General features: G+C 35.6%; 1 protein-coding gene across 1 annotated transcript; it reads right to left on the reverse strand.

Moving 5' to 3' along the window:
* Positions 1-2457: 2457 nt before the first annotated feature.
* On the reverse strand, positions 2458-22129 carry DTHD1 (death domain containing 1). The gene is made up of 10 exons (XM_085322852.1): positions 21862-22129; positions 18885-19686; positions 18058-18388; positions 17191-17370; positions 16162-16406; positions 13637-13801; positions 12752-13041; positions 11126-11370; positions 3343-3400; positions 2458-2759 (listed from the first exon to the last, which is right to left on the reverse strand). The coding sequence occupies exons 1-10, from the start codon at positions 22118-22120 to the stop codon at positions 2458-2460; spliced, it is 2877 nt and encodes a 958-aa protein (XP_085178978.1). The 5' UTR covers positions 22121-22129.
* Between the last annotated feature and the right edge of the window lie 727 nt (positions 22130-22856).

Consider the following 22856-nt stretch of genomic DNA (forward strand, 5'->3'; position numbering starts at 1 on the left):
GATACGCTGCAAGACCAGGTGCTGGGTTCAGACTGTGAGGGGGAGTTACTGGAAGAAGAGGAYAACAGCTAGTGGGCCTAACAGTTACCTCCTCTGACGAAAATAATGTTTTCTCACTCTTTAATAAAATACATGCTTTGTTTAGTCCCAATTTGTGTTTGCAGGTAAGAAAAATGAGCTTTTACCGCCAGCGAAGTTAGCSCGATGTTCCCCGGACTGCGCCTGGGGAGCTGGCGTGCCGTTGGGGTAGCGATCCCTCCAGACCCGAACCCTCCCCGGCTTGTTACGTGGCTTCTGAAGTGTGTGCCCGCAGCTCTCGCCGCTCCCCAGCGAGACTGTTCGTGATGCTACAGGGCACAAGCAGCGGTGCGTCTGGGTCTTTACAGATGARTTTTAGTTTTTAATGATGTTTTATTTGTGTATTTTCCAGCAAGAGAAACGCACGTGTTACGTTTTTGTTAGACGCAGAGGCCATCTTGTGGCAGACTGCTGGCAGTTGTATTAGAATACTTTTTAATTTAGATGGCAAAGCAAAATCCAGTTCGTTGCATTATTACAGTGTTATTTGTATTGTCATCATACCTTGAAGCATGATCATACTATATATACATTCTGATAGTATCTGCGTGGCCTGTAGCAGAATATTCATTCCTGAAGAGGAAGTACAGAYGACAAAAGAGCTAATGATAGTATGATACTGCGATGAGAAAAATGTGGTAATGGTTTCTGCTGTAAATACACTGGTTCCTTTATTAAAAAAACATATTATATTTTTAAATTTCTTTTTTTAAAGAAAAATGCAAAAATTAAGGGATGGTTGTGTCAGAATAAAGGGGTGAAGTTCCTCATGTACTCTGTAATATGGTTGAAAATGATAATCCTACAGGATGAGACATTACTGAGTAGATTAATTGAATATTACATTAATAATATTCCTTTTAATCTTCTGCAGTGTAACTTTCTTATATATAGTAGTGATTGAAATATTGCAACTCTCTGATCCCTGAAAATAAAAACTGCAGATTCAAAACACAGATCACAATTAAGACTTGTCAGCAAGATATTCAGAGTTTCTGAATAATCTAACTATTATTAAAGTTTAGATTATAAAAATCTAAAATATGATTAAAAGTGGTGGTGAGGGTTGAAAGAGGAAGAGAATTGCTGCTTTGAATCTAGGAGAATGATTATAACTAAAATAAGGAGGTTTCACAGGTAGCCTGAACTTGAAGAAAGCACTAGGAAAACTACACAGATGTGACCAGGTGTGTAACCACAAATTGATAACTGCATGTGTAAACACCAAACAGTCAGCTTTCTCCCCAGACTGTGATTAATTGGGACTTGCCAGCCACTTTCACTCCTTAAGAGAAATGTCAGAGTTTGGCTTTTAGAGAGACTTGTGGTGTGTTGTATCAGCTGGATTGCAATATAGTGGTGACTAACCAAAGGCTGTCAATTAGAATATTATTTCAGTAAAAACATAGCTATAAAAGTCCAACCCTGTTATTCTGAATTTTAAAAATTAGGTTAATTTTATTTGCCTTTTTAAGGCAAATGAGATTAGTAGATTCAAATTCGTTAGAATGAGTGATACAGATACGTCTGTCTTATTCGCTATGCCTTCAAGTGCTCAATATAATCAATAAAACTACAAAGGAAGAATTTTTAAAACTTAGAAGAGAAAACACTCCATTTTCCAAATTTGATTTTAATCTGAAAAAGACGTTACCATAATAGATAATAGTGAACAAAAGATTTTATAATTTCTGGAAATGGGTTAGGTTTTTGTTTTAAATTTTTAAAATGTTTTTAAAACGTGTTTTTAATGTTTTWAAATGTTTTTAAACATGGCAGATTTAAAAATCTGCCATGATATTCACAAGGATAAAAACTGAACTGAGAGTTCAGAAGTCAGGATTAATTATCAACAACCTGAAAGTGAAATAGAGTATTTTATCAGCATTATAATGGACCTTTACATTCTCCTCTGAAGAATTTGGTAGCAAGTTTTATTGAAGATACAATAATCAGTCTATCATGGAGTTATTCCTATGATTTTGATGAAATATAGTGAATAATTACTAGTTTTCAAAATACATATAAATATAACCCTCTGCCAAATGAGTGTGATATGTGCAAATAATTAGAATCCTTAAGACTATTCAAACCAGCCTATAATTCTTCATATCTGTGTTTTCAGTATCTTCACAGAAGAAATGTTCACTTTTAGCAAGCAAGAGAGTTATTGTCATATTTTGCTGAAGTAAAAAGGTTGCAAAGTAACAAACAAAAGAGCAGACAGATCCTTGTCTGGTATCACTGTCACTTGTTAATCTAGTAAAAACGTTTGGAAGTGTGAGGATGATTGTGAAAAGAAACAGTTCATCAGAAGCTATCATGAAAGCAGTCACACATCTCAACAAAAAAAAAAAAGAGGAATTGGGCTATTAGTTGTCAGTGATTCTGTCCAGAGAATGCTTCATTTTCCCACTTAAAACGAAGTTCTTCTGAAAGATCACTTCTGCCACTCTTTYGCAAATAGCGACACAGGAGCTGCTGTTTATTAGCTGATCTCGGAAGGGTCTTTTTCCAGTAGCAAAGAAGTTCATAGATCTGGTGTGTTAAGCTGTCAGGGCACTTCAGCCTAACAAGCTGAAGTACGCTCCGCCGAACGGGTAAGTGTAACGCAAGCAGTGGAGTGTTATCTTCTGCAAGCTCTTCTGCAAGCCAGTACAGCAAGTTGTCCCATAGGGCGTCTGCTGGGCAAAAATTTGTAAAACAAAACCATTATTTTTCAGCTATGTAAATCTTTCATTTAAAAAGCTTTCTAAATTTGGAGACTGGGTGGGTGAACTCTGAAACTGAATGTGGTTTGTTTTTTGACTGCAGTGGAAGTAGATATGAAACATCATCACTTCTTATTTTTAATGTAATTCTTGGTAACTGCACTAAGACATGAAATGGCTTTAGTCAATAACAGCTTCAGCAATGAGCTATAATTTTTGGAATCACCTGGAGAAAGGTAGCAATAAAATAAAAGGCTCATGCATTTCCTATAATTGATACATCAATAGCTTCCCAGTACAAATTGAATCTTACTATGTAGAATAATAAGCACCCCACCACAACGTTGTCTTACAAGAGCTTTTGTTCCGTGGTAACCAGATCACTTTCCAGCTTTGAATGTCTTTTAGTATATTAACTACTTTTTCTGACTGTGTCATTTTAAAATATCAGTTACAAATAAAATAACTCTGGCATTTAAAAAAAGAACCTAAATAGCTGTCTAATACACCTGTTACTTATATTAATGTTAATACATTATATAAGTGTTCTTACCCGACGAATCAGAAGAAATTCTCTTTGTGCTTTGTGGACGTTTGATCAGCTTTTCACGCTAGCAAAGGCAAGGTATTGAGGGAAGAGAAATGACAGAATGAGGCAGGGATGAGGAGCAGAAAGAGGTGGATTGCAGTAAATCAACATTTAAGATTGATTCTACCCACATAGTGGACTTCTGTCATTACTGGAAGCTAGGCTGCATCCTCAGCTAGTATACATCAGTATACAGTTATTAAAATAATGAAACAAAGTCTGTTTGGACCAACTGGAGGTTTATTGCATCTTATGACAAGGATTATGTTTATGCATACTTGTTCAGCAGCATTATCTCATGACTGCTGTATAGAAATCAGGTCTATAGAAAATCTATATAGAACCTTCAAACATAAAATAGATTCTAATTTCAAATACTGCATTGAATTTGCCTGCCTGATGCTGCGTACTTACTATAATTGTATGCACACAGTATTGTTTCGAGGACAATAACAATAGCTAATGCCTATCTACAAACTGTTAAGTCTATAAATCATACTGTGTTTGTAGCTGTAGTTACTCATTTTACATGTCTCAGTTTCTAATTTTAGATCACTATATAAATCATAATTCAAAAGACAATTTCATTAGAAAGTGCAGAGTTTTTCCTCTCCCTTCCTTTGGAAAGAAGGAAAAAAATCTTCGTTCTTTCTCTCTATGATTGAGGAAGAGGAATTAAGTGTTTTGGGCCCTACTCTTGTTTCCTAGTACATGCAGAACAAGAAAGTACTTACCTAATACTAGGCACAAGAAGAGATTAATCTGTATCAAGTGAAATTCAGCTCATTCTTGGTTCAGAGCTCTAATTGGCCTCTTTCAGCATCCATGTTAAATATACTTTGGTCTCACAGTTTCAGTCGTGCTACCTGGCTGTTATGCACAATTTCCTCTATGAGACTTGCTCCATATTTATTTGTTAAGCTTCTTTTCTCTGTTTCTGAATTAATGGCATGAAATGACTTTCCCTTTTGGGTATACAGAGCCAGAGGTCAGGCTGAGCTTATGTTAAATACTTCTGTAAGTTTAAAAGTTGGAGTGTGTAACATGCATAGAAGTTACGCATCCAAAAGATCAATACAATCCTAACCAAGGTCACTACTCAGCTATGAATTAAAAAACTTTTCCTTAGGTCTGTATCCAGTCATCAAACCTGGTAGAGGATTTTGGTGTAGCATCAACCACAGTATGCACTGCTTGGCAGTGCAAAACCATCCTATGTTATGCAAATCTTGGGATCTGATGCTGCATAGTCTTGCATGCTTCTACAGCGGTTCTGTCACTGGACTTGCGTGAGTTTAAGGATAGCATAACGTGGTCAGAAAAAAAAAAAAACTCAAAGGGAGTAAAAGGCCCTTCCAAAAGGGGGCATTGCTTTTCTTCCAAGATGCTAGAGCACTTTCTTTTGCTTTGTTTAATTATGCATTTTTATTTAAACTTACTTTCATTCATTAATGAGAATTTAGCACCTCAAAGCTGTGTGAGATTTTCAAAGTTACTGTAGATGAACTCAATTACCCATGGATTGACTTTAATCTGAATTACTTTATGCTACTAAGTGTTAAAATGGTTCTAAAAATGATAAGAATTGAAAATGAGTATTGTCTAGAAATAATGTAATAATATATAATGTATTAGATCTAAAACATGAAATCTGCCTTGAAAGATTAAACATCTCTGGTGAAGAGCTAAATTCATCTACAGTTCAGCTGCACTGTAATGTGGCTTCATTTTTCTGGTTAACAATGCAAGTAAAATACTGRAACGGTCAAAGTAGTTTTTTAGTGTAGAAGGCCCTTCATTAGGTAAGAAGCTGCCTTTCTGAGGCAGAGGATCACGTGCTATTTTGCTGTTAGATAGTCACTAAGCATAACTTCAGCGAGTTAGTAATTTGATAATGCTTATTACAATAAGCTTATTACAAATGCTATATTACAATAATACCTTGCAGAGCACTCTGATTTCCATCAGTAATACTGAAGTGCTTTCTTAAATAGACCTCTCAGACATGACATGATTCTACTAGAATACCAAACAGGACAGACAAAAAAAGGAGAAATAAAYTTTTAAAACTCTCTAGCCCAGTTTTACATCTATTTTGACATTGATAGAAGTATTCCTGATATGCACATATATGCTTGACATCAGAATCTGAGCTACTGGATTTTCCCAGTGTTCAAAATAACAAGTTTGACCAATTAGTGTTTCTAAATGCTGAGGAAATGACAGCTTCATAAACAGAAATTGTTAGTGAAGATCAGCTTACCTCTATGCAACTGCAGCCTGTTTACACTAAAAAGTGATGTGAAAGGTTGCATACAAAGTAAGCAACCACTGTTCAGGCCACTGTTAGAAACATACCTGTAAGACAGTGGATAAACTACACACATATGTATAAAAATGACTCATAACCTATAGAGGTGCTGTCTTACCTTCACAATTCAAGAGAAATTTAGGTGCAAATTTTACAGAAAATAGTAAATATGTAGTCATAGTGGTTATGAGTCAGCTGTCTTTTAAAAAATTTCCTTTGGCACAAGAAAGACTGGGTACTGTAGATGATACTGGTTTTCTTATCTATGAAAACAACCCCCCCACCCCAACCACTTCTGTTTTGTTAGGAAAATTTCTATTGCCACTGGCAACACTGAGGACTTTTTTTGATCTTGTTTATTAAAATCAATCCAATAGCATATTTAAACTGAATTTAAGCTACTTATGAAAACAAAAACATACTAGAAATGTAAAAAGTTGTTGTTGATCCTGCCTATGCTGCTATTAAGGGATTTTATTCATAAACCTCCAAAGGCAATTACATACTGGGAACAAGTGAGAAGTGTTGTGAGAAGCCACAACACAAAGATTCAATTAATTCATGTTAAGGGAGAAGATCCTTACGGTGACAACTGACATCCTGTGAGCATCAAACTAATACTATCGAGCAGAACGACAAACAACGTGCCATTATCAGTAGGACGGATGTGAACAGTGAATACTATGTTTGAAGGCGCTTGCGAGATGCATGGCAGCTTACTCGTTGCACTGTAATGGTATGCATGTGGTAGACACTAGGTAAATGGAAGTATCGTGGCTGGAGTGCGTCTGTCATCATCGTGGCAGTGCCTACTGTTAGTGCCCTAGTAGTATCTAAATAAACAGGAGTTACACATGGGAACAAAGCAATACAGAAGTCCTGCTGTTAGTAAAACGTTAGCTATGCACACAAATGTGGTAAGATAGTTCTATGTGCATCAGCAGTATAAACATCAGCGGATGACTAATTACAGACATTGTCAGTCTCAGCTTACATTATATGAATATTAACGGTGGACTTCTGCTTCACTGAAGTGGTAAATAGTAGTTGCATATGACAAATGKTTGGTATAGTTGTTTGTATAATTAATACATTATTTTTTTCATACATTTTCTCATGCAGTTTTTAACTATTTCCATTGATTTATTCATTAGAAAACCTAGCAAAATATGAAGATCTATATATCTAATTAAAATAAGTTGATTAGACCATGGATAGTAAACATAAGACACAGTGCTTATGTCAGTTTTACTGTCAGTGACTTCTTCACTGTTAATAGTTTTAAAACAAATAATGGGAGATGGTAGATAATTAGAATTTCCTTGTCATTGCCCTAGCATTCAATTGCATCTGGATCATTGCTTTTAATACATGGTTCTGTCTCTGTTCTATTGATTCCTTTTCCAACTCAAATACAGTTTTAGCTTCCACAATAACTTGTGGAATTGAGTTCATCTTTTGATTATTTTTGTGTGTAAAAAGTACATTCTTTTATATTATTATTTACACTTTCCACCTGCTAATATTGTAATGTATATTCTTGTATCATGTGAAAGGGGATAAAAATAATTCCTTATTCGCCCTCTCCGTATCAGTCATGCATGTTTACACTTCTAGCAAAAAGTCTATTTATTGTCTCTCTATATGGACTCACTCCTTGCTTCTGAGCACCTTCTTTCCTTTTTCTTCTACCAAATCCTCTCAAGTTTTATGATGAGAACTGTAGAGTGCAGTTGACATGTGGATGTTCATAGACATATGGSATAATTGTTTTCTTTTTTGTTCTCTAATAATTTTTGAACATTCTGTCCAYTTTTTTGATTGCTGCTGAATGTTCACTGGAAGTCTTCAAAGAACATAATGACCAAAGATTTCTCTTCTGAGTGGTAACAGATAAATCAGAGCCTTAATAGGTTATAGCGAGGTATGGCCCTATGTCCCAACAAAACACGTATGGACATCTAAATTAACTATTTTATTTTCTAGTCCCTCAGTATCATTATATATCTTATGTGATTCTTGGCAGACAACTTTAATACTCTGAATAATTTTGTAGTATCAGCAAAATTTTCACTCAGTTGTTCAGAAGGCTCTGATGAATGTGTTACCATAGATCTGTGTGGGACTTCACTGGTAACCAAATCTTCCATTGAGGAAAAACCGCTGCTTTTTCCTAATCTTCTTTTTYCCCCTGTCTTTCAATCAGCAAATTAGCCAAAAAAAAGAATATTTCTATTTAATTTCCTGTTATTAAAATTTCTGTTAATTTGATCAATATGGAATTCAAGGTTTGCTGGGCTAGAAGAAGAAATAAAGAGCAAAACGGTTAACAATATTATAACTTTATGTTAATGAATGTTAGATACCACTAGATAGTTGGATACCACTGTGTGTGAAATTCTCATTTGCATTGCATATGTATATATCAGTAGTGAAGTATGTTGTAGATAACTTACTGATTATTCATTAGAGTCTGATCATCAGCTTCGTTTTTTATAAATCTTCAAAAAGGCAATAACTGAACTAGCTGAATTACTTAAATATTTGTGTTCTTTAAAAACTGACTCAAGGCATGATCTATTTTAAATTATACTGGATAGATAGAAGATGGATCAAAAAGTAGAGTTTTTTTGCCAATTATTGTTAAGTGTACCATTTTGTATGCTAAAATGCTTTGCAGCATAAGGAAAGATACTATTTTGGTGCTGTTCTTTATTCTGTAGTGAGATACTCCATTCTGTGTAAAATAGAAAATACTGTATAGTCATGTATAATGTCTAAATTGTGAATGTTTTCAAGCATTTTGACCCTATCTTTCGGTTTAATATTTGCCTTTAATGGAGATTCAGACTCCTTTGAGTCCATCTTTTAAATATTGTTACCAGCAACCAAAGAAAAAGTATTTGCCACATACTGTAACATTGATTGACTGAGGTGATGTGATACTTCTGCTTGTTATATTACTCTGTTCAAGGAATGTATTTTCATAGTAAAAAGGCTGATCTTTTTTGAAGGGAATATTGAAATAACTGTATTTACTATTACAATTGAACCCTAGGAAAAGTATATACTCAAGCTCTATGCRAGAATTATAACTCTTGTATTTCATCCATGGGTACAGATAAATGAAGCAAGATAAACTTGGTCATTTTCACCCTAAATTGTGGAATAAATATGTTTTCCCATTCTGGAGAGTTTTTAAAGACAAAGTATTACACAGTGAATAATGTTAAAAGATGGGTGTCATAGTAGAGCTTTTGGTCAGCTGAAAGTCCTATATCAGGATTCTGTTATGCCTTTTGTCCATCTGCAGATCTACAGGACACCTACTTTATGTAATTCCAGATAGGGCATCAAGTGAGCACAGGTGCCAGAGGCTGAGGAGACAAAACAGGCTTCTCTTCGCTGCACTGCAAGTGCTGTTTAATTCTRCAGCTCCAAATGAGGAACGATTGCTTTCCAGGTAGCAAAACGGCTGCTGCTCAGAGTCGCGCGGCTCCAGGCAGCAGTGCAACATCTGGGTCCTGGGTGGGATCCCTTCCCCATAGGTCTCCCCAGCATCTCTAGGACACCCAGGAATAAAGGGAGGAGAAGGGAAAGAGACCTACTGACAGTGTCCCTTCAGATGCAAAGGTAGGTGGGTGGCTGCTATTTACAGCCCGGCCTCCCTGCTGGTAAGGACAGTTTGTACTGGGTTTTACTCTGAAGCACTCCAGGTTTCAGTCTCAGAGAACTACTCTGCTCTACACAGGATAGTGYTCAAATCACCCTCGCTCCTGCTTGGTTTTCTGCTTCCCAGGGTTTGTCACAGAAACCAGAACCCCTTGTGCTGGTTGCTGCTGTAARTGTCTAAGCAGACTGCCTTTGAGCGTCCAACTTGGGTCCTCTGTGCTTGACTGGCTCAGCTGGAAGTGGAGCCACTGCTCACAAAGAGATTTAGAGACAGTATCCCTCAAGGTTATCACTGTTCCTGTGGTTTGATTTCTTTTCTAGTAATAGTTAAAACTTACCAGCAATGATCATGTTACACTGTTCCTCTGCTTCCTTCCATTTATGTAAATAGGCTGCCTGGTATGACTGTGTACCCACAGATATTATATATGCTCATGTACAGTCTGACCAGACTTCAAGTTCTCAGCCATACTAGGGAAGAGCAAAGCTGGCCTTAAATTTAGTAGGAAAAAAGGAAATAGTCAGAAATTTAAGTCTCAATAGAGTATTTAAGGACTGATATGTTTCTCAGTGGACTACAGATGTTAAAACAAATCTAAAACACTTGATAATTAGCTATATGGCTTACTGCAATTGCAGTTCAGTGCTGTAAATATTACTCTTGCTACACAGTTGAAACAGCAGAAAAATGGGATGGAAGAGAGGCAGGTGGAAGGAGGGAAACTAACTGATGCCTGGGTTGGGTGCCATAGTTTTTTTTTTTTTTTTTTAATCGTCCCACTGGATGTTAGTGTTAGCATTTCGCTCTTTGTGAACACTGCACATGGAACACTGGTCCTATAGAAAAGGAAAGATGGTGAAAATGTGTGATTCTGCAAATAAAACTTAGGGTGGTTTCTTTGGAATTTGTCACTGAAGATGATCTCTTGTAAAATCTTCTGCACTTAATTATTTTTAATTTTTACTTGGGAAAGCGGAGATGGGAGAGAAATCCAAGAGGTAGATCTATGAAAAACAATGTAGGTTTGCAGGTGACATTTAAAATAAGTCAGTTAAAGAAAGGAATGTTACTACATGTCACAAGAGATTTAGACCGAGTATTACTGCACATACATTGAGACTAAAATTTATGCAGATTTGATATCAGTAGTCTAGTGGCAGCATTTTGTGTCATAGAATATTAATATATAATAGGCTCTTGTACAAATTATAATGAAATTTCATTTAAGGAATATTAAAGGTCAATTTATGTAGCAATAGCTTTTGTCAGAGATGGAGTCAGTTGCCCACATGGCTGTATTGCAGAGGCTTTTCAGCCATAAGAGGAAATGAAAATTCATTGTTCAAATGGTGATACAGTTGTCACTATAGGAGAAAAATAGGATACCCAAAGCATTTAATGCTCCTGCAATTTGCAATTCTGTATTCCCAACACAAGAATACAAGAAGTATCTACTGAAACTTAAGTACTGATTTCTTGAGGCCATCCCATTTTAGGGGAGCAAATAGGTGAAGTCCTTCTGCTTGCTAAGTTCATCCGTTTTGTCCACGCTAGTGCTTGGATGCGGGTTCCCTCCACCCACCGAGAGAAATGTTAAGGGTGTTTGTGCATTGCTGATAGATCAGGGCTGCTCCATGACACACCCTGGTGGGTATCTGGCATGCAAAAAGGATATTGAGGTCCTTACACATTGCATTTGTGTAACRGGTACATGGTAGGGGAAAATGTGAAAGATTTCTAACATTATCAACAGAGAAACTCACCTTTGGTAATGTTAGTGCTAATTTGCACAGTGGAGACTGGCGTTGGTAGTCATGATAAGGCAGGGGCTGTTCCCACTCCTTGGCTATCATCTCTCTGGTAATTTTATAAAACACAGCAGTTCCTTTGTAATGAGGTGAGCTGTAATTACCAAACTCATCCACTTCTTTGATTTGGAGCTCCAGCCTGGGCTTTCTTTGTGAATGAAAAATAAGCCTGTGGGCTTTTCCAAAATCTTTCCCATTCTCTGCAGTTCGTAGAGAAAGAAGCATTTCTTAAACTGTGTTTGTGTGTATGGCCTCTCAAATAATTAGTTATAGTGAGTCAACTAGAATAACCGCATAATAGGCTGTTGTTCTTTGTGGTTGTTAGTACTTAAATATTTAGKGCTCACACATTCTTGTGAGGCTACTTCAGTTACTAAAATGTCGTCAGAGTTAGCTGACTTAACCCGCAAGTTGGAGGTTAAGCATAGGGAAGAAGTTGTGAAGGCTGTGCTGCAGTTTGCAAATAGGGAAGATGGAAGATGATAAAATCATTAAAGTACATAAAGTACATACATAAAGAAATAAACCTTTGTTGAAAATGAAATTAGAAGTATATGCTTTCTTGTTACTCAGGACAGAGTGTCTCTGAAAAGAAGTGTATGCTTTTTGTTATGTGTYACTGAAATAGCACCCACTCACATAACAAGAATGGGGACAGATTTAGTAATTCTAACTGATACGTCTGTAACACTATATCCTTTGCYTGGGATTCACCATTCCTTGAAACCTGGAGACTTCTTTTTGCAGACTAATGCTTTCTTTAGACTAAGTGAAGTTCACAAGTTTATATAAAGATGTACAAAATCTTCAGGGCAGCAAATAACGTGCTAGTAGGTGATTTCCAAAGCTGACGTAATTTTGAATGGACATTTTCTTGAGGCTTATTACCTTTTCTCCAACTCAGCAAAAACTGAATGGTGACAGTTAGTGAATGGAATTTTCATTACTGCTAAAGGAAAGTTTAACAGTTCTCTTTTATTGCCTCAGTTTGTAGTACAACTCAAAAAAACCACTATTTTGCCCTGGATTTCAGTGTTAAACCTTACTTGCTCTAATTGAGTTTACACAGATAAAATAGCAGAAATTTGCCTTTTGTTTGAAAACTCAAAATCCCTGTCAAATACTCTTTAAAGTAGAAAGCTGTTGAAGGAATCTTGGCCCTTTGAAATAAAAGATAAACACCAATTGGTTTTGAGGGATCAGGTTTCACAGTATCACAGAATTGCTCMGGGTCCAAGGGACTTCTGAAGAACGTCTAGTCCAAGCCTTATGCTCAAAGCTTGGTCAGCTAGAGCAGTTTGTTCAGGCTTTTTTTAACCTAGTACATTTTATTTTACAGTTAAAGCAGAACAGTTTCCTGTGTGGTTCCAAGTACCTATCATTTGAGGTTGAACTAGATGATCTCCAGAGGTCCCTTCCAACCTTACCGATTCTGTGATTCTATGATTTGCAGGAAATAAAACACTGAAATAATTGAATGTTCTGTAAGTAATCACAGTCTATTGATGTTTGCATAAATTATTTCTGAACAGCTCAGATAATTGATAATGTTCATTTAGGAGCGTGAAACAATTACCTTACCTGAAGCAAATATATTGCCGCTAAATCTGAAATGAATCTGTTCTCCTTCTCTTAATGGAAATGGCTTTGTTGGTTCTGGGGGACCAAAATAGCCCTCCTCATGGAGATTTTGAAGTTCCCGAGTCAATTCTTTTGACACAGATAGCACAACTACTATTTTATATGGGTTTTCTCTTTTCTGATACAGTACCACATTAGTCATTGTGCTACAGATGGCTTCTTCCAGAGCCTGAGCAAAGAGGAGAAGATACGTGTTTTCCAAGTGGAAGGAAAGGCGAATGACAACAAAGCTGTGTTAAAAAAGACAAGAAAATAAATATCTATATGTTAAATCATTTTATCAACTGTTAACAAATTTATCATGCAAAATAATAGAAGGTTTAACCTTCAACAAAAATTTTGCTACCTCTTTTTCATTTTTGTTCCATCACCTAGTTTCCATCACATGGAAGGTAGTAATTTGGCTGTTTCTGTAATGTAGAATATATTGACTCTTTCTATATATATATGAATTCAAACGTATGAATTTTAAATGAAAGTAAGAGAATAATTATTAAAGGAAATTTCAAAACAGATTTAGTCATATAGTCAAAAATCAGAAATGACTGTCAAATTAAAAATAATATCTGTATTTTTAGTCTCAATTATTGGATATATTTCATTGTCTATGATCTAGAGATGAAATATTATTTACTTAGATTTACATTTTGTTTAATTATGAGTAACAAATCTAAAAGATCTGATATTTCAAACTGGAAGAAAGAGGTGCTAGTAAGTTAATAATGCTCAGTGAATGATTTCTTAATTCTACTAATTTCCACTGATCAGTACACTTGGAATTAAATATTTTAACACTATAATTTTATTAAATTATTCATACATTACCTTTCTAAATGCTCGTTTAGTTCAAATGATACAAGTCCATTCCGTGCATTCTGAATAATAACATCATCAAACACAATCCACTCCTCTTCTTTTTTTCTGTGGCCTAATAATTTCAAAGTTTCACTTTGAAATTCTCCATTCTTTCTCATAGAAGCACTCACTGCACTGGAGAGCCAAGGAATAATATAGAAAATTAAAAGTGATCCTGCAGGAAGAGTAAGACTTGTATTGTGTATCTGCTTTCCTTTCTGTTTTCCACTGATAACCATGTGTTTTTTCCACCTTGCTGAAAGTCCACATCTGGAAGTACACTTGAGTATGTAAGTGATAAAATTGTTTGCAGATATTTTTTGAATTCTTCTATAAGAAAAAGAAAGTTCCTGTCCAAATGAATGTATTTTATCTATTGTTTAATATTATGAAGACTAATTGCTATGGTTTGTTTTTGAGACATTTGTCAAGCTTTATAGATTTTATAGAAGTAGGTATCTGAAATGGGGAAAAAAAAAGAAGCTTATATTACACCACAAAGAAGGTCAGAAAATGAGCCATGGCTGCTATCCATTACCTCTTTCAACAGAGGAAATAGAAGTAGCTTCTCTTGAAATCAGATGATTACTTGATAACGTATTCAGAATCAAGAAATCATAACATGACATGCCCTGCATAGCTTACCCTAATGAATGAAATTTGAAGGCTTTTCTCTTCCAGAAGCATACAAATGTCTTTCTATACACATTTCCYCTCTTCTTGTTTAAACTATAGATTTGAATAATCTATTCTTCTAAAATCCATGGCCTAGGTACACCCCAGAAAAAAAAAACAGTCGAGACAGGAATGCCTAAGCATTTTTCAAGAATACTGTCTCAGTACTTGCAAATAGAAGAAAATATTGGCATCTTTTTTCTGTGGGATTTGTATCAAAACAAGCAATCAAGCCGCAGTCTTTTTATGGATGTGCTTTGACTGAGAACCTAAAATGCCTTTTAGACTGTTTTTAGGTGCTGACAGATGCCATGAGAGTATTGCCGCAAAGTGAAATGCTTCTGGTATAGCAAATGAAAGTTGAATCTCCTATATGCAGACATGGCAACCATCCCAAATCTGAAGTCTGTGATAAAGATGGATGTCTAGTTTAAGAGAGCAGAGTGAATGTGAACTCTTTAAAATATGATCTAAGACTAAGAAATGGAAAGCCTGAACGTTGTCTCACTGTAGCTTGCTTATATTGGAGATAATTCTAATCTTGGCATGTAGGTAAATTTTGAAAAAGATGATGTTTGTTGTAATAGGAATAAGCTAACTCTTTTATGATTTAAAGTAGAAGTACTTAAAAGCTGACACTTGTCCCAAACTGGTCCCTACCAAGAAATCGCATGCCTTTCTAAACCTGCAGTTGCCCATGGTAGCAGAATTGGAAGAACAACAATGAAATAGTAGCTTTAGACTGTTTTTTTCTTTTTCTTCTTTTTTTTTTTTTTTTTTTAATGAGATGGGAACAAAATAGTCTATTTTGCTGACTGCCAAAATGGACGAAGTCAGTCTTGGCCTTTTTTCCACTGAAAAATGTTACCCATGTTCTGGGGGTGTTTGATCCATTTTATTAAGCTGCCAGGTAACAACTGAATTTTAGAGGTTTCTAGGTGTCCCCATTTTTGAGTGCTTTGCTTAAGACATGATGAAARGTCTGATTTTTAGAAATTTTGTAGCTTGTGCTTTGAAAACATCTGTCCCTTTATCTAATGCCTCAGCTTTTGTACCACAAAACTGACGTACCCTAAATCATTGTGTTGCAGAAATTTTCACTCACTTAGACAATGTGAGATTGTGGAGAGATAGGGATCAGAAAATTCAAAGACCAAAGTTGTCAAACCACCCACTGCAAAAAYACTGGTCAAGGCAGCTGTGAGGTATAGCTAGTATCTGTGTTCTGTGGTTGTATAATATGTTATAAATTCTAATTTTAAAAACTGCAAAGAAGTACTGTGTAAGAAACAGTAAGAGTTTTTTTATTATTTTAAGAAATTACCTTTCATCAGTGAAAGATTGTACCTACACATAAGTGCAGTTAAGTAACCTACACATAAGTGCATTAAGAATCTTAATTAATCTTAATATTAATCTTAATATTGCCATGGTAGTTTGTATTGTTTTGGGTTACTCATGGAATAAAATACTATTCTGTTTAAATAAGAATAGCAAAGATCAGTTTTAAGTATGTGAAAACAGCTGGACATTCCTTTCCTATTAAAAAAAAGAAAAGAAGGAATGTATTTTTCATCCTGAATCCTGTTAGAAATAGAGTGGTCAGCATTTTCCGTGATTATAAATCAGCATGCTATATAGACTTTCTAGCATGAGAATTGTGGGATTTGGCCAGTGTTTCTAGAACTTCTAACTATAGCAGACCACATTAAGGAAATAGTACATTTTTTAATACAAAAATGATCAATCAGCAACTGTTAAGATTAATTGATTTTGATGTTTCGATCATGATAAATTTGTAGACTCTAAGTTGTTCTTACCAAGGATGATATGTTGTAGCAGCCCTCTTAACTGTAGCACTTATGGCCCTTACATGTTCTGTCTCATCTCCTTGTCTTTTTTTTTCTGGGTTCGGAGGACAGGACAGAGTAACAGTGACTGACTTGTTAAATGGTTGGGCTGAAGGATGCTGGACATAAACCAGTGCACTAGTGGACACCACTGAATGGTAAATATCATGTTTTGCTTTCAGTGTGGAAACCAGCGATGGTTCAATTGGCTGAACCTAAGTATAGAACACATTTAATCAATTAGTCTACAAATGAATAAAACTTCTTTTAAATGCCTTTTTTTTACAGATTGGTTTAACTTTTGAAATTGGATTAGACTATCACAGAAACTTTAGGTTTCTCTCTTTAACCCAGGAACATCCCTAGCAACATACCAGGACAAACAAGTACTTCAAAGTATTTTGATTATTTCAGTCCTGCTTCATCTTCCCTCAGAGTTTGATGATTTTTTAAAAGATRTTTCCAGTCTTTAATTTTTGATTGTTATTTTTAGCTCCTCTGAAGTGCATATTAGTACTTCAGAATCATCATTTTTATGGGGGAAGGGAAAAATACAGTATAATTGGAGCATATTTTGAAATTATTCACAGCCTAAGAGTACTGGCTGACAAAATCCTTCATTGTGCTGTCGGCTAAGACTGAAGAAGGTCGGGTGAGAAAGTTTGTTCCAGTGACTGAAATGCTGGGCCAGGCAACTGACATTGGAGTTGACGCTTATGCCATTGTTGAATGCACTTTTATTTTCTGAAGTACATCAAAGAAGGGTAGGCAGTTTTTCCCTGTWGCTGGAGGTACGTTAACTACTGAGGATATGGTTTTAACAAAGCTGACAGGAAACCATTTGTTGTGAATACAGGATGTGGAGTTACATTGTCTTCGTAATCATCAAATAGTGAAACAGAATGGCCTTTAATGCCTTGTCACATTGTTGTTGTCTTTTCTAAAGAAATAATCAGATAACACYGAGTTATGGAACAAATATTGTGTATTCAAGCTTACCTTTAGATGCATGACTGCTGGAGAATTGAATGTTTCAGGAGGGTAATAGAAAGAGATTCTCGAATCCATGCTCAGCTTTTGGGAGAGCCCAGCCTTCGGAACAGTAAATACTTCTTTCTTTAAGCATGACAAYACGGAAAAAATACCCAGCTGATAAATTTTCACTTCTGCAAAGGTTTCCTGTGTAAAGAGAATGTGTACTCTACTACACTTGAGGGAAAGGAARCTGTATTCGGTAGTGGATTAGCATTTTGAGAATGGAACGTTAATTATAGGGCAGGTTGTGAAATGAAAATAAGTTAAATATTATTGCCACTTGCATGCCCAGTTATCTGATATTACTCTAGTCACCACATAACGTTATTAATATTCCAGTATACAATGAAATGTATTGATGATGGGTGATGAATCTGGCCCAACGTGATTACTTCTGCAGTTAAACAAACCAACCAAAATAAAACCCCACAAAGTTACTCTCCTGTGTTTCTTTGAGATGTAATTTAGACTTGTACACACAGAATTATGTTACTTCTCTGTAATCTAAATGCAAAATAATTCATCTTATGTTTTTCCTGTATTTGCCAAAGAATGTAACATATTACACATATTTACAAAAATCATGAACTACTACTCAATCATCAGTACTGTGGAGTCAGGCATTTCCCTTACAACTGTTAATGGAAAACAGACCTTGTTAATTACTAGGTTTCAAATAGAGTTAATTCTTGAGGCAAAAGTAGGAGAAGTTCATCTTTACCCCATGTGATCTGTAAAATGGCCTACTAATGATTATTTTATTGTATAATTCCACACAGGTTTAACTGGTGAACCGGCACGRTGTTTTCATAATGTTAAGAGATGACTAACCTTATGGTTTCCTTGGCATGCACCCAAAGAAATGGGAGTCAAGTAAGTTGATTGGAAGTTCACATCAGTCACCTTCACCATAATGTCCCGATAATTTCCTTGGAAGCGTGAAGCAAAAGGGATTGCAATGTTGATAGGGAAAGGGATTGTTTTCTCACAATCAGAGCATTCAATACTGATGACATTGCTGACCAGCTTCTCAGAATCATCCACCACCAAGGAACTAGTGTCATTGACTAGCTTACACATCAGATTCTCTAGAGCAATTGCAGGAGCTTTAATATAACAAGCTACTTCCTGTTCATTCTTATCACTCYCTTCCACTAGAAATCTGGAGAAAAAGAACATAAAATATTCTTTGCATTCTGGGGTGGTGCAGTGGTTTATTAATTAAATGCTTTGCTATACTGACATAATTTCATTATATGGTAGGCAGATCASTGATAGTAATTTATGTGTATAAATAAATGAGTAAGTCTTGAAAACTTCTGTTGAGCCTTTCAGAACAGTTGACAAGTTGTTAGAAAATTGCCTAATTGGGGTCCTTTTCTACTGATATCTGACAGTTTTGGAGTTACTGTCTTTATTGGCTGTGCCTCAACCTCTTCGTGACATAAAAATTCTATAACAAATAGAAAGTTACAATTTAGTTGGACCAAATAGAAGATCTTTGGTGTGTAGGMTTAAATTGTGAACTGCTATGTTGTGCTTGAGCAGCAGATGCTCAGTACATGCATATTGAGTTTGTGAGCCCACGGATGTTTATGTGTATGCTAATAGGCAATTTCTATTTACATATGTTCCTACAGATAAGATTATCCRCTTACATTTTGTTCATCCAGTGCCTAGAGTTTTGCATGTCCTCTGAACCATTCATAGGAGGATTCACAGTAGTTAGATCAGATATTTGTGCCGAAGACGTGAAGGTAATGGGGTTATTCCTACAGATGTCATAATTTGTTCCCATTTTAGTGTCTTCCATTTTCTCTGTCAGTCTATGTTCTTTATTTTCCACCCTTTTTGAAGGTTCTTTGACTACTGCCATTTTTTCCTGTTCAGAAAGATTCATGACAGTGCTGTAAGTATCTTTTAATGTCCCAGAAAGAATGCCTTCTCCATTGTCTCTGAGAACATCTTGAAGAAACAGTTCTGGAGACTTTTTAGTAAAAATGACACCTCCGTGAGCTTTATCTTTTCCATTACAATCTTTTTTCTCTGTCATAGGGTTTGTCAGCAGTCTGTGTTTGTCATCTTCGTTTTTTACTGGAGATTCTTTACTAATATCCTGTTCCTGAGCAGATATGTTTTCAGTTAATGATGCAAGTGTTTCTTTTTCCACAGCTTTAGTTTCATTTGGCTGGATTTGATTAGCATTCTGACTTTTCAYGGAAGGAGTTATTTGAGATGGCTGACTGAGGCTAGGAGATGCTTGCGCAGACTCTGTTCTTTCTGATTCAGAAAAAAACACGTCTGTTTCTCTAAAAGCATTYTGAGCCATCTGGGCCTGAGATTTAACACTGCGTTTGTGGCTAACAGCATAAAGTTTATTTTCTGTCTCTTGAAGGTATGAGACTATATTTATCAAATAATTCTTCACTTTCAGCAGACAATCTGTAATTCCATTGCAGTCTGAGGGGGAAAAAAGTATGTAACCAATTGAATTTTACTATGAAAGCTAACAAAAATGTGAAAAAAAGAGAATTCCACCTAACTCTCTAGTGCCATGCAATGCATCTGAAGCATAATGTATTTATAGGCTTCCATTTATATTTGTGCATTTATTTTTATTCAGTCTGAGGAAATTTCTGAGCAGCCACATCCTGATAAGTACAGCTTGGCTACTGYGGCAGCCATAATCATTCTAGTGATTCTAAGCCAATTCTAGTGATCAGACACTAGATAAATCCTTAATGACAATCAATCTAAAATAGGGAATTGGTAAATGATTGTCTAGTCAACTTGGGAACAGCCTGAAAACTAAACCTTAATTGCCTATATTTCCTAAAACTTAATTCTGCAAGTTTCTGATGTGTGATTCTCTGGCAAAGCTATTAGACATAGGCTAAATATTAAACATGCTTAGCAGCTTTAAATTTTTGCTATGGAGAACAATAGGTAATGCAAAAACATCAGTACGTATACAAAACTGAAATTCAACAGTTTGCAGCTTCCAGTGGAATGGTAGAGGTTCCTCTTGCTTATAACTAAAAACACTGAAGGAAGAAGCATACATAGAAAGCACAGATTCATTGCCATTCATTTACTATTTTATCTTTAATATAAGTATTTGTTTTATAATCCTTTATTTATCTTGCACCTTAGAAATCTCTTAGAAATCTTTCCAGAAATACTCTCTCCAAGGATTTCATTTATATTACTTTCAGCTGTTCCTCATTATATGCTGTCAATCTCTTTATAACTGAACTATGTCTTCATTAGATATATTAGATATATTAGATATATTACACATCTCTGGGAGAATTTCTTGCTTATTTCTGGTTGCTTCGTGAAATCCTGGCAGACTTTGCTTTGCAGGTTAAATCCTGTGAAAGTCGACACAAGTAAGAAAATTGTACAGAGGAAACAGTATGGTGTGCTGTCCACTTTTAACAGAAAGAGATAGAGAAGAGAAAGACAATGAAAAGGGTTGATTCAAGTCTTGAGGGAAACCACTGACTTATATTCACTTTATTCAATAAAGTCATATAMGGGAAATCAATATTGCAATGATTTCAGCTTGGAAAATAGTTRTATAAGAATGTTGTCAGTATGATAGTTTAGATAATAGACCTTTCACATTCACCTCTACTTGCAGTTGCTTTATTTAACTTCCAAAAAGTACATTTGGGGATAAAGTTTTTTATTGTTGAATTAAATCAAGAAGTTATTCCTTTGCAATATTTTATTAGTTCCCAAGCCACTTTTTACTGTATTTTGACTATATTTGAAAAGCAAACTGATTTTTAGTATATTTTTTCACTGGTTGGGCAAGGAAAAAAAAAGTTTCCAGGGCAGTTTTACAACAGTGAAGAAGAACTTCCAAGAGGTTTAACAAAGCTGAGAAATAAAACAAAAATACTGTAAGTGGCATAGCCTGCACAGCTTGGCTTGTATAAGAAGTTACAAGAGAACATTTCCCAGTCTCACTAATACAAAATTTCCTTTGCCTCATTAGAGTTACACTGAATGTGCATCAGTGCAAAATGCCAAAATTACCTTGTTTCGTACCTGAACTTTGAGTTCTTTAATAATAATTAAAAAAATTTCCTGCAACTCCTTAAARGTTCCTAAATTAAAATTTGTAGATAACGTTCTAGAGTCATTCTGAATAATGGAATTTGCCTACACTGTGAAGTGCTTAAAGTCAAAGACTCTGCCTTGTAATTTCAGACTGCTGAAGTGTTGCATGAAGACAYATTTTACATTCTGTCACAATGCTAACCTTGAAATAAATGTCCCGTTGTGCTTACAAACAAAACAACAGTAAAGCCCTTTCTTACAGAAAAGCCCTTTCTTAACACTTTGCTTTCCCAACTTTTCCGATGTATGATAACACAGTTTTAGGAATATAATGGCAGTCCACATGCAAGTGTTTTCAAACTGTTTTGTTAACTAGTTTCTGGAAGAGAGAGAGACTGAGGAAAAATAGCTTTTTGGAAAGAATGATAGTGAATTCTGAAAAACCCGAGAAGAGATTGTACAGAGCATGAAGCCAACAGACCAAAGTTACATCATCAGAAGGCAGAACATAGTATCCAGTATATCCACCACATTTKCTTTGCAGTTAGGTCCCTCCATACTTGCCTTGCCTTGAAGTGAGTTCCCTGTGTTTGTCTTGGAGAGCGCTCAGTAAGTGGCAAATGCCTTGAAGACTTTCTGCAATGTTCTCCAGTTGCTGGCTGAGAGATCTGCTCAGCTCTTTTGTTATGGAGCTCAGTCTAAGCATAYATTCCAGGATGCCTTCATTATCCAGATCACTTTTCAGAAGCATGTCTCTCACTACCAAGTTCATATTGTAGATCTTTTCCAGGAGCTGGTCTGATTTGCCYACAGCAGGTGTCATCTTATATTCAGCCACTTCCATTTTATTTTTAAAATCTAGTAATAGAGTTTTCCTTCTGCTCAAAATACTTCCACGAGATGTTTTCCCTGGTTCAGGCTATGCTGTTTATTATCTGTGGCTTAAATGGGGTATAAAAAAAGTATTRTGTTCCACACACACTGAAAAACCAAACTCTGACTCAGAATCTCTGAGTTGATGTTGACTATTAAAAAGTTACTAGGTGACAAAAAGGAGTGGCTGTCCTGTAACTAAAGAAAAGGATTGCCAAGAGATGCCAGTGTATGCCATGCATATTTAAGAACATAAATAGGGAGGTTATATAACTTAGTTATGCAACAGTGACAACTTTCAGGAGCTGTGAGCAATTCGTYACTTCAGAAGTGGCTGTAAATGATCAGTAGCTATGAAATCAAGCCTCATCATGAATTGATAATTATATAGTAACTAGCAATCAGGAAGTACGTCAATTGCCRTTTTTCATTTCAGGCTAACATTAAATGTTGTAGGGCCCCTTGACATGATTTTCTAACAACTTTATTTTCTTTGTTGTTTAGAAACCTCAAATAGGTAGGAGAGGTGCAAGCTGCCTCTAACATTGCATAATGTATTTGAATTCATGTAGACCTCAGTGAGACAAGAATCTACAAATCTGAAGATTTATTTTGTGACTAGCAAAAATAATTTTTATTAGCAATAAATGTATGAAGAAACCTGCAATGTTTTCTTCGGCGTGTTT

The sequence above is a fragment of the Rhea americana genome, unplaced genomic scaffold (genome assembly GCF_003343005.1).
Source record: "Rhea americana isolate MKP2758 unplaced genomic scaffold, rheAme1 scaffold_8, whole genome shotgun sequence".
Taxonomy (NCBI): domain Eukaryota; kingdom Metazoa; phylum Chordata; class Aves; order Rheiformes; family Rheidae; genus Rhea; species Rhea americana.